The sequence below is a fragment of the Myodes glareolus genome, chromosome 23 (assembly GCF_982192425.1).
Source record: "Myodes glareolus chromosome 23, mMyoGla1.1, whole genome shotgun sequence".
Taxonomy (NCBI): Eukaryota; Metazoa; Chordata; class Mammalia; order Rodentia; family Cricetidae; genus Myodes; species Myodes glareolus.
The window spans coordinates 55,328,285-55,340,436 of record NC_142048.1 but is presented as its reverse complement, the minus strand read 5'-3'; the positions used below and the strand labels follow the sequence as shown (position 1 = coordinate 55,340,436).

At 48.5% G+C, this 12,152-nt stretch overlaps 1 protein-coding gene across 3 annotated transcripts in view; it reads left to right on the top strand.

Annotated features, from left to right (window-relative positions):
- The window catches only part of Tmem255b (transmembrane protein 255B), a 30,830-nt gene extending 20,181 nt beyond the window's left edge, over positions 1-10,649 (top strand). For 2 of the 3 annotated variants that reach the window (XM_085680665.2, XM_048456240.3), the window contains exons 7-9: positions 3,981-4,140; positions 4,980-5,123; positions 10,399-10,649. In XM_085680665.2, coding sequence (XP_085536791.2) covers positions 3,981-4,140; positions 4,980-5,123; positions 10,399-10,566 — 472 coding nt within the window. In that variant the 3' untranslated portion in view covers positions 10,567-10,649. Of the gene's footprint in view, positions 1-3,980; positions 4,141-4,979; positions 5,124-8,081; positions 9,531-10,398 lie in introns of those variants that run through there. The other variant, XM_048456241.3, reaches the window with a different exon arrangement.
- The last annotated feature ends 1,503 nt before the right edge of the window (positions 10,650-12,152 follow it).

Here is a 12,152-nt window from a genome sequence, read left to right as displayed (position 1 = left end):
TCCAGGGCTAGTAAGTTGGAACATCCTGTGTCCACTTTCCACTGCACTGTGAGGCCTGGTGGAGCCTCCTTGGCCAGCCCCACCAAAGGTAGACGGATCCTCAGAGACGTAGAGAGGTCTCTAACTTGTTTGAGATGTTTTCACCGGGGTGGGAGGAGACAAGAAGCCAGCAGTAGAAGAGCCAGAGATCCCAGGCACCAGGAGTCCCAGGGTTTCTTGTGTAGCCTGCTTCTCGGGGGTCTATCTATGGGGTTCCATGGCTTCTGTCACCCCTCACATGCATTTCCTTCCCCCCTGGAAACATTCCCCAGGTCTTTGGAGGAACCCCAGTGCTTTACGCCAGGCCTGATTACCATCTGCTGCTCTTCAGTGGTGGCCAGGAGCACTCTAGTGTGATCACTGTAGGGTGCCCATGTCTGAATGATACCTTGGTACTGGAAAGAAGAGTTGCTATTTAATGGTCCCCTTTAACTGGCTTTCTAGATCAGTGAGGATGGGAGCTAAGTGATGGAGTTGGGAGGTACAGTTAGAGTAGGTTAGAAGTAGAATTCGGGCTAGTATTGGATTTGGGTTTGGCATTAGGGTTAGAGTTAGGCTAGGGCTAAGGCTAACATTTGTGTTAAGGTTAGGGTTTATGCTATGGTTAATGCTAGGGATAGAGCTGGTTAGTTTTTTTGGGGGGTGTTGGAGTTAGGCTTAGTGTTTGATTTGTGTTTGAAGTTTATAGATTGGGCTCGGGCTATCACTGTTAGTGTTGGCATTGGGCTGTGTGTCTAAGGCTGAGGCCGGGTGTGGTTAGTTAGGATTATTCTAGAGTTACCATTGCGTTGCCTTTTGGTTAGGGTTAGGATTGTCATTGTCCTTTAAGTTGTGTGTTGGAGTCAGAGTTTGGTCGTGAGTCATATCTAGGGTTTGGGTTAGGGTTGTTAACTTTGTGTTTGGAGTTAGTTATGACAATGTTGGGGCTTATTTAGGGTTAGAGCTAGCTAGGTGAGGGTTTGGATTTCACTAATGTTAGGCTTGAGTTAGGGCAGGCTTTGTGTTAGGGTTAAGGTTGACATTGGTGTAGAGTTAATGGTAGGGTTAGCTTAATGGCTCAGGTTAGGGTCTGTATTGGGGTGATTATTAGAATTGGAATTTATTTAGAGTTTTTGCTGGATAATAGAGTTATGGTTAGGGATTGGGTCAGTGCTAGGTTTAGGATTAATGTTAGGGTTGGGCTGTAGTTAGGTAAAGTGTTCGCAATTGGTTTGAAATACAGGTAGGCTTAGGGTTGGTGCTCTGTTTTGAAGTTTAGGTTCAATTTTAGGGTTAAGTTCGTGGTTGGGTTATGACTTATAGTTAAGGTTTGGATAGTTAACTGGTTACAGTTAGGGTTAGTGTTTTGAGTTAGGATTAGGGTTAGCACCATGCCTTGGGCCAGGGCTAGTTTAAATAGAGAATTAGTGTTGGTATTTGAGTTAGGATTACAGTTTTGTTCAAAGTTAAATTCTAACTGGGCATGGTGGTACATGCCTTTAATCTGTGCACTTGAGAGGAAGAGGCAAGTGGATCTCTCTTAGTTCAAGGTCATTTTGATCCATAGAGCTAGTTCCATGACAGCCAGGGTTACACACTGCCTTGAAAAACAAAACAGAGTGTTCAGTGTAGCGCTAAGACTAGATTAAAACTATGGTAGGGCTCAGGTTGTGATTTAGGGTCAGAGCTATGATTAGCTTTGGATCTAGGTTAATCCTGTTGTTAGTTGGCATTGACATTTGGCCTTAGGGTTAGGGTTATGGCTATGCTTAGGTTAAGTTTAGGGCTAGGATATAGGTTAGGGTTGGTTACAGGATTGTGGTTATATTTGTAATTAAGACTGTGGTCATACTTGGTTTGGGACTATAGGGATATATGAAAGGTTAGGGTTGATATTGGAGTTGAGGTTTAGGATTTGTGTTTGGAGCTAGGGTTAAGGCTAAGAGTAGACATTAGGGTCTAGAAGTTTTGTTCTAGTTTTGGGTTAGAGCTAGGGTTGAAGTTTGGTTAAGGGATGGGGCCAGGACTTGTCCTAGGTTTAAATCTGGGGCTGGCATTGGCTTGTAGGTATGGTTATGGTTACAATTAGAGTTTAGGATTAGAATTGGTTTTGGTATTAGCTTTGGAATTGTGTTGGTTTCTGAATTCTGGTTTAAGATTGGTGTTAGGTTTGACACTGGCTTTAAACATAGTTGTAGGATTAGTGGCTATTGTTGCGATAAAGCTAGTGAAGGTTTAACTTGGGTGGTGTTGGGGTACTGGGTGTGATGAGGTCTAGGATTTGTCTTAGAGTTGGGGTTCAAAGTTATGTTGTATGTAGACTTTCTGTGAGGTTAGGTTTAGGGATGATGTTCTGTTTGGGGTTTGGGGTTAGGGCTGTATTAGAATTTGAGGGTTAGTTTTAGAGTGATGTTTAAGGGTGGTTGTTGGAGCTTTGATTTACTGGAGTTATGGTTTATGTTATATTAAGATACAATAAATGTTAAGGTTAAGCTTAGGTTTACAGCTGGGTCTGGGGTTAGACTTAAGGCTGAGACCCGGAACTATGGCTTGGTTTAGGTTGTTACTGGTGCTATAGTTAGGATTAGTGTTGGAATGGGTTCAGTGTTAGAATTAGGGTTGAATTTAGGTTCAGCGTTATTGACAGGCTAGTATTGGATGGTTAGCACGTGGTTGGGCATTCAGATTATTGCTAGTGTTAGGGTAAGGCTATGGTTAGGACCGTGTTTGGTTATGCTTGGTGTTGGTGTTGAGTTTAATAGTCTTTGGTCTATGATTAAGGTAAGATTCAAAGTTATATCTTGAGTTGGGGGTTGGATGTGTTTGTAATAACAGTCAAAACCGCAATCTTGTGGTTGTGCCTAGTCTGAGGGTGTAGGAGCATGGTTAGTGGTGACATTGGGGTTGGGGTTAAGGTTAATGTTAATGCCAGGGTCTAGGGTTAGTGTTAGAGACTAGGGCTAGTTTTGGAATTAGGGTTTATTCTTATGTTTAGGGTTTGGCTTAATGGTAAATTTAGATATGGATAGGACTATGGTTTGGTTTTGGTTTGGTGTCGGTTTAGGATTATGGTAGGTGAAATTTTATATATGGTTAGGGTTGTAACTGTGGTTAGAACTAGGAATTTGTCAGTGTTATAGTTAGGATTAGAGATAATGATAGGACCAGGGTTAGGATTAAGTTATGGTTTGGATTGGGGACCTGATAGGTTTATGGTTAGGGCTATGACTGTGATATATTTAGGCTTTGGACTTAGGTTGCATTTGGAATTGTAGTTTTAAGGCTATGAATATCACTTGGCTGGACATTTGATTGGATAAATTTTGAGGCTGTGTCATTTTATAGCCATGACTACCTCTAGAGCTATTTTTGCCTTGTTAGGGATTAGTTTTTCTTCAGGGAAACAGTGTTTGGTTATAGCTATTTTTATGATTGGAGTTATATATGTTTTTGGGGGTTGGTTTATTTTTTGGGGTGTGTGTCAAGACTACTTCTATCTAGCTTTAAGGCTACAGTTGGGGATTGTGGCTAGGCTCAAGGTCAGCGGAAGAACTGCCTAAAGCCCTACTCTACCCTCTCCCTTCAAGAGTCAGAGTGGCCCAAAGTCTCCTGGGTTCTCTGGCTTGGAAGCTGAGGGCTTACATGACTCCTTTACTAACCTCCTGCCAGCCTGCACTGCCCCAGTGGTAATGTTCATGACTATGGCTCTACGTTAGGAGACTCATTGGTGAGACATAGCTTTAACTCAAAATGTTGTCTACTGCCTATAGCATGATGGCCTGGGCTGTTGCCTGGCAACAGCTCCTGCACATAGGTTGGTCCACTGGCCATAGACCTAGCACTCAATGATTGTCATCTAATCGCAGATATACTTGTGGGTGATCACCTGACTATGGTCTAACATGCTGTCACCCGGCCATGCTCTAGCAATGAGAGCAGTAACTTGGTCCTTTCTCTCGTAGCGCAGAGTCTTCTCCTGCCTACTATGAATTTGTGGGTGTGCGCAGCTGCCAGGATGTGATCCACCTGTACCGGCTGCTCTGGGTGTCCACGGTGCTAAATGTTCTGGGCCTGTGCCTTGGCATTATCACAGCCGCAGTCCTAGGGGCCTTCAAGGACATGGTGAGTAGTACCGTCCTACAGCCCCCCCCCCTTGACAAAGGATCTAAACTCCCGAGAGAGTCTGCATGTCAGATGGCAACTGGGGTTACCAATCCCTTGCCTTGGAAACAGTACTTAGCCACCAACTGCTTCAATCTTCTCCCACCCTCTTAGGCAGGCAGAACTTGTTGCCAGCTAAAGATTGAAACCCGCTGGCCAAGCTACTCTGCCACTGTGAGGTTCCAGTTGCCTGGGTGTGGTTCTGGTGGGGACTGGACACAATTTGAACAAGCTGAATGAGAGACCTGAAATTCACCCATACCCAGTTCTCTCTGAGTCAGTCCCACTGACCCTGCCCTTGAGCTCGGGCCTGCTACCCTCTCATCATTGGGTAGAACCTTCCTTATGTCCTTTTGGGGTCCATGGCAAACCCTTCAGGGGTTCTTCTGGATCCACAGGACTGCCTAACACTTTTGGGGTGATTCTTCCTGTGCTTATCCTGATGTCCCAGGGGCTCTGGCCCTTGGTTGCAGCCCAGTGGTACCACTTAGCTCTTTGTTCTCAGGCTTCTTGTTGCTGGGGAGGTTTGGGGGTGTCTTGTTAGGACCTGAATTCCCACAGTGTAGTGCTTGGCCTCTGCCTGACTGCCTCATCTGATGGTCGCTCCAGGTGATGACTCTAACCCAGAGACCATATGTAGAGGATGCTAGAGCTTTCTGTGAAGTCATGAGGGACAGATTGGCCTATTCTTCTTGGCTTGGGTTAGGACTCCCCAGAGGGCCAAGCTGTAGCTCTGAATACTGCCTTGAGTGGATTTGAAGGAACCTTGACTTAGGTGGTCACTTCCCCTTTCTTCACAGGTCCCTCTGTCTCAGATGGCCTATGGCCCATCTCCACCACCTCAGATCCTCTACAACCCTGCCCAGCAGATCCTGGCCTACACCGGCTTGTGCCCTCCATCTATGACTGTGCCAACCTGTTCCTCCTACCCTCTGCCGCTTCAGGTAGGCAAGTGTTACCTGCTGGGGTTGGGCATGCCACTGAGTCAGTGGTTGTTTCTGTGGGCTGCTGAGTAGACAGGGTAGGGCTTTGCATAGAGATGGGTGTGCTTTGATCTAGATGATGGGGACTGGGATCGTTATGGGGTGGGCCATGTCTTTGCAAAGTGTCTTGCTGCCCATGGCCCTAGTAACCCACAAGAGCATTCTTCCTACTGGAAGAACTATTTTTGTATACACTGTTTTTTAGCTGTTTTATACACTGATTATTTTAGTCACAAACTGGCCTTATACAGGCCAGAGGGACTGAGATGCCACTGGCTACCTGGGTTCTGAAGATTTGTATGACATTGAGTGTTCTAAATGGAGCCAGGTGTATGCCAACATCCTCTGAAATTTATCTGAAAAGCTGTCAACCCTATAGGTTGACATAGGGGCTCATGTGCCCTACACGTGTGAACCTTGAGGCCATCAGGAGAGAGGTCTGGAATAAGATCTTGTTTGAACATGGCTTTGCCTCTGTTCCACTCTTAGAGTTGACTTGTTCGTCTCCTACGAAGCTCTGGTGGCCATGTATAAAAGGGTCCCGGTTGTCTAATGGTATTATATTGACTTGCACTTGGCACTGGGGACGTGTGATCCTCTTGCCTTGCATCTTAGCACTATGAGGTGTCAGGCAGGCCCTGTTCTCTGCCTACCTACTCAGAAACCCCTCGTCATGACAGCCAAACCATCTGCAGGCGTTGCCCAGTATCTCCTGTGGGGAGGTTGAGAATCCAGGTCTAGACAAACCTTCTAGACGGAGTGACGCCCTACTCACGTGCTGTGCAGTGACTTGTCTTATGGCCCTAACAGAAGCAGATGAGCCTCAGGGCTGTGCTGAGTATGTCTCTGTGTCATCACACTATGCTGAAGTGAGTCTCTTTGGCCCGTGGGCCCTGGTGAATGCGGTTACGTCATTTGTTTTGAAGTCACACATCCTCGGGTATTCCCCGGGAGAACTGCACCTAGTGAGTCACAATAAAATAAAGCGAGGCCTTGCTGAGCAAAGCGACTGTTTGGGGAGGGCTCGAGTGTCGAGCTCTGACCATCTCAGATGGAGAAAGCTATCAGGGCCCCAGGACTGACCCTATAGAGTAACTAGGTGTGAGTAATGCTTGGGGGTCTTTTGACCATCTGGACTCCACATATGTGAAGTGGGGGCTGGATGAAGGCATGGAAACCCCAGTATCTAGGACCCCAAAGTAAAGCTTCATTCTGTTTTCCAGGGCTAACTCTGGTGCCCTGGAAGTCACTGTACTGCTGTACCCCACCTCCAAGGGGCAGGTCCCTTTTCTCTGAGCTTCAGATTCCTCTGCTTACCTGAAAATGAAGCTGGGGCTGTAATCCCTGAATTACTTGGGTTATTTGGGGTTTGGAGGAAGGATGCTGCCATGGTCCACTGGGTCTGGGCTCTCAGTGTGATACCCCCAGGCTGTACTAGTGGGACTTCCCAAAGGGAACTGAACCCTCATCCACTGGAGTCTCAGGGATCCCAAATCAGGGAACGTAAGGCCCTGTGGGTAAAGCCTGCCTCAGGACCAAGTGTCCCCTCTCTGGAACATAGAAATCAGCTATGTCTAGCTACATCTAGGAAATGAGATGGTTCAAGGGTACTAGCAGGAGTAGCTGCCACTGCAAGGCCCCTGCCTTTTCATGGCACTTCCTGTGTTGGCCTGGAGAAGGATCGCCCTGGTCTTCAGCCAGGAAGGACACGGTCCTCTGAGGTCACGGTTCATTCTGGACCTGCTCAGTTCTCCTGGTAGTCTGTCAGATCCACATGAGACTCTTAGGACTACCTCTGGGTAGACCTGGTGGGGCTCCCAGAGCTGGTCTGGCTGCCTTTGGACACAGAGCGACTAAATCACATAGATGCCGAGAAGACAACTCCAGAGCACAGCCTGTGCAGCATGCGATTCTCCACAGGGGACAATGATGAACAAGGAATATGGGGCTCCATTCCGTCCTACCTGGTGTCTAGTGTATTTGGGTCAGTCCTGGTACCTGCTCGCCTCTCTGTCTTGAAACCCTGGCCTGGGGAAGAAAGGACCGCTGTGGAGGGGGCTCCCAGCCTGCTCTCTCAGAAAGTAAGATTCCCTATGAAGTGTTCTTCCTTGTTCCATGTTGAAAAGACAAATGCCTCTTGTGGTGGTGTACAGGGGACAGTCCTTTACCATGGATACACTTTGGGAACCTGGAAGATGACTTGCCAATTCCCATCAGTGCTCCTCTTCTCCTACCTTCTGGGGCCTTCGTTTTGTAGATAGTGGGTGCTTTCCCTGCTCCCAGAGGAGGCCTGAGAGCCCTACCCCTGGGCTGAGCAGCTTTCGCGGCAGCATGTGTGGGAGTGTAATTGCCACATGTGTTTAGTAATCAGATTTCTGGGGACCAGGCGTATCGGATGAGCCTGCGTGCTTCCTACGAGCAACGGAATGGAGGCTGTCGCCATTGCTCAGCAGACGGAAGGAGATATTTTAAGTGTCCTGTTGAAGTCATTAGCAACCAGAGAACATCCCTGAATATCAGGAGGGAGTGAGATGGCTGTGTGGGGGTGTTTTAGGAAGCTAGTCAAAAGGAAAACTTTAAATGGGCCTGTGCCAGCACCCAGCAGTTTGCCCAGCATGACACTAAGGTCAGCCTGAACTACCGTTGCTGGGGTGGTCTTCTCCATGTGGGCAGGGTCTGCCATAACGCGGCCTTGTTTAGTGAGGTGGTTTCATCGAAGTTTCCTGGTGGTTTATCCTGAGGTTCCTGGTGGCTTATCTTGCGGTTCCTGATGGTTTATCTTGTGGTTCCTGGTGGTTTATCCTGAGGTTCCTGGTGGCTTATCTTGCGGTTCCTGATGGTTTATCTTGTGGTTCCTGTGACCTTGAGCTGTGGTTCTTAAGGGCTTGCTTTATGGTTTGTGTATTCACTTATTTTCAGAAAAGAGCAGAATTGACAGCGTGGGAAGTGCATCCTAGCAGACCTAAAAGGATGACCTTTAGACATGCATTGGTCCCTGTGGTCAGAGGAATGCATACACAGATTTGAGGGTGAAACAAGAGAAAATTCCTGAGCCAACAGTTGAATTTTTTTGTGACAATCTTGGGTTGTCAAAATTGATTGCCCAGCATAACCCTAAGGATGAGGGAGACCTTCTCAGTCTCAGCCCTTCCTTGGGAGAAAATGTTTTTAGGGTGGCCATGCTGCCAGAGCCTGACTCCAGTACTAGGAAGACGAGTTGGCTACTCAGGGTCCCCAGATGTAGCCAGTAGGAGCACCACACCATAGCATACAGCCTGTAGGAGCACCGCACCATAGCATACAGCCTGTAGGAGCACCGCACCATAGCATACAGCCGACAGGAGCACCGCATCATAGCATACAGCCGACAGGAGCACCACACCATAGTATACAGCCGGCAGGAGCACCACACAGCATATAGGCGGTAGGAGCACCACACCATAGCATACAGCCTGTAGGAGCACCACATCACAGCATACAGCCGGCAGGAGCACCACATCACAGCATACAGCTGGCAGGAGCACCACATCACAGCATACAGCCGGCAGGAGCACCGCACCACAGCATACAGCCTGTAGGAGCACCGCACCATAGCATACAGCCGGCAGGAGCACCACATCACAGCATACAGCCGGCAGGAGCACCGCATCACAGCATACAGCCGGCAGGAGCACCACACCATAGCATACAGCCTGTAGGAGCACCACATCACAGCATACATCTGGCAGGAGCACCACATCACAGCATACAGCCGGCAGGAGCACCGCATCACAGCATACAGCCGGCAGAAGCACCACATCACAGCATACAGCCGGCAGGAGCACCACATCACAGCATACAGCCGGCAGGAGCACCACATCACAGCATACAGCCGGCAGGAGCACCGCATCACAGCATACAGCCGGCAGAAGCACCACATCACAGCATACAGCCGGCAGGAGCACCGCATCACAGCATACAGCCGGCAGGAGCACCGCATCACAGCATACAGCCGGCAGGAGCACCGCATCACAGCATATAGCCGACAGGAGCACCGCATCATAGCATACAGCCTGTAGGAGCATCACATCACAGCATACAGCCGGCAGGAGCACCACACAGCATACAGCTGGCAGGAGCATCACATAGCATACAGGAGTCACTTTAAAACTCTCAGTTTAGAATTTTGCTTTGTTTTTTTAAATACCAATTTTAAGCTTTAAACTTTTAGTACTTAAGAGGGGGAAAGAAAAAAAGAACTAGAAAAGATTTACTTCAGATCTGTGCTGTTCCCCAAATTCCTCTTCTCACGTGAACTCATCCTTGATTTTGGGAGGGCGTCTGTTGGGGTTCTTCAGAGACAGAATACAAGAAGGTGTATATACATGAGAGATTTGTTTTTTGTTTTTTTTTAAATATTTTTTATGGTTTATTTAACTTTTTATTTTATGTGCAATGGTGTGAAGGTGTCAGATCCCCTGCAACTGGATCTTCAGACAGTTCTGAGCTGCCATGTGGGTGCTGGGAATTGAACTCGGGTCCTCTGGAAGAGCAGTCAGTGCTCTTAACCACTGTGCCATCTCTCCAGCCCCCGAGAGATTTGTTTTAATGACTGACTCTCAGTGTAGGAGAGGCCAGTCCACTATCCTTAGGACCAGGGAAACACCGTTGGAACTCTAACCCACGGTCACACTCGGGCAGGATTTCTTTCTCCTTCAGGGTAGCTGCCTTTTTTTCTTAAGGTCTGCAACTGATGGGAGCAGACTCTCCAACAGTAAAGAGCTGTTTAAATGTTAATTACATCTGAAAAGCATCTTCCTTAAATGTCTAGACTATGGCTGACCACATTTATAGTCACTGACCTATGAGCCACTATGCTGTGCTGGGGATGTTAATGATCTTGCTCTCTTTGGTAAGTGCCTATCACCTGACTCTAGGCCATCCCTGGCTCTTCTAAATCACTGCTAGTGAAAGTTGACTAGGTTAAGTGGGCCAAAGAAGTCTGGACTTTGGAGACCTTCCCTGGGTGTTCCACAGCAGCCTTAGAAGTCATGTTTGTGCCATTCAGGGACCAGATAGGGTGACACTTGACTTTTCTTGGCTGTTCCTGGGCCTGGAAGGCTTCCTGGGGGTCCTGGTGAGCAGGTAGCTCCTGGTCTGGTAGGGTACTGGGCCAACGTGATACTGGCATACATTCTGGAGGGCGTAGTTGAGTCCCCCACCTGCTGACCGAGGACGCCTCTCTGTTTAATTGCAGCCCTCCAGTGCCCTGTCGGCCTCGTCCTCTGCTGACCTCTCTCGGCCTGAGGACACAGAGTCTTCCTCCCAGTGCACCTCCAGCCATGGGCCTTCTCCTAATGCTCCTTCACTCTGCACACCAACCTACTTCCTCCCCGGGGAGAAGCCTCCCCCCTACGCACCCTGACACGGAGGTAGTACATCTAAAATTAACTTGGTTTGGGGTTGCCAGAAATAAAACAAAGCTAATAAAGCCATACCCAGAAAGTCTGCCTCTGCAGCCAGCCTCACCGAGAACTCAAAGTATCTCGACGCTGAAGTTGTGCGCTTTCTTCTCTCGGACACACCCTCTGCCAGCACAGGCCAGAGTCAGCTGTCTGGCCCAATGCCACCTCTGCTGTCCCCTCTCCCAAATGAAGACATGAAGCAAAGCACACTAGACCCTAGCCTCACCACCCAGAAGGGCTTCTCTGCACCTGCCAGCATTCTGTTTCACCTCTAGTCTTGGTTGGTTCTCAGTTGCTATTTTCTTGCCATGAGAGGGTGGCCAGTCACCTCTTTGGTAAAGATTGTTCCTTCAGGAAAGGCATTACAGGTTGATAGACCTCCATGAGCACATCCCCCAGAAGGAAGAGACCAAACCACTTCTGTGAGTATGTCCCGAGAAGGGCCAGAGCGAACCCCTGAGCTCTGCTTTTCCCATGTGAAGGAAAGCCAGCCTGAGCAAACACCCAAAGCCCTTCTAGAGGCCTTTGAGTTCTGCCTCTGTGCAAGGTCCACCTCTGGGCAGACTCCAGATCTCATACTCATGCCCCCTGCGGTGCTCTGCTGATTTGTTGCCGCTGGCTCATTCATTAGCCTTTCTTTCCCTCTCTGTGAGGTCCAGAACTAGCAGGTGGAGGTAGAGAGGACCGGCCAGTGGAGATGCAGCTCCTGCGCCCCCTGCTGGTCAAGGCTACTCTGTCCAGCAGATCTCACCCAGGCAGGCTAGAGAAGTTTTCTAAACAGGGTTTCCCACAAAGGCCCACAGCACAGGAAGGTGACAGGCCTGTCTGTGAAGAAGATATTCTGTAAACCCAAGAACTGCTCACCAATCCCTCAAGGGCTGAGGCAGCCATTGGTCTGAGGACTGATCATTATGCATTATTCTCATTTTATTGAGTTTGGCCATGTAGCCTGAGAAAGTGAGTATCTTGGTTTCTATTTGATGCTGGCTGACCTTGGATCCAGCATAGTCTTGCTTTCATACAGCCTCCAGGAGCCTGAACTCAGCCTCCCTATGACCCTGGACCAATAGCAAACAATAGTCTACCTATTTATATTTATACTAGGCTATTTAATACCTCTTAAGACTACGGTTTCAGAGGCATTTGTGAAAGTCTCCAAAGAATTACACTTGGAGGCAGCAGGACAAAATTGTCTCTAGACTTTAAGGGGGTGGGCTTTGGTACTGCTTCTTGATGGGACCAGGGGTCAGCTGGCTCTGTCCCTTGCCTTGCGTCTACCCGGAGTGCACAGTTAAGCAGATCTCACAAGGGGCATAGACATGCCACAATACTGGCTGTAGAAGAAGGGTACCTACACAACAATGGCAAGATTCCTGTCACGTGTAAGAGTGAGGTTCAGGAAGATGAGGTTGACCAGATGCACAAGGAGGTATCCTTGCTGAAGCCACATAGTGGGCTGCTTTTCTATAGGATTGGGACAAAGGGCACCTCATCCGTGTCGTGAGTGTACAGAGAAGCGCCAAGCTCTGGTGGCTGATGGGTGCAG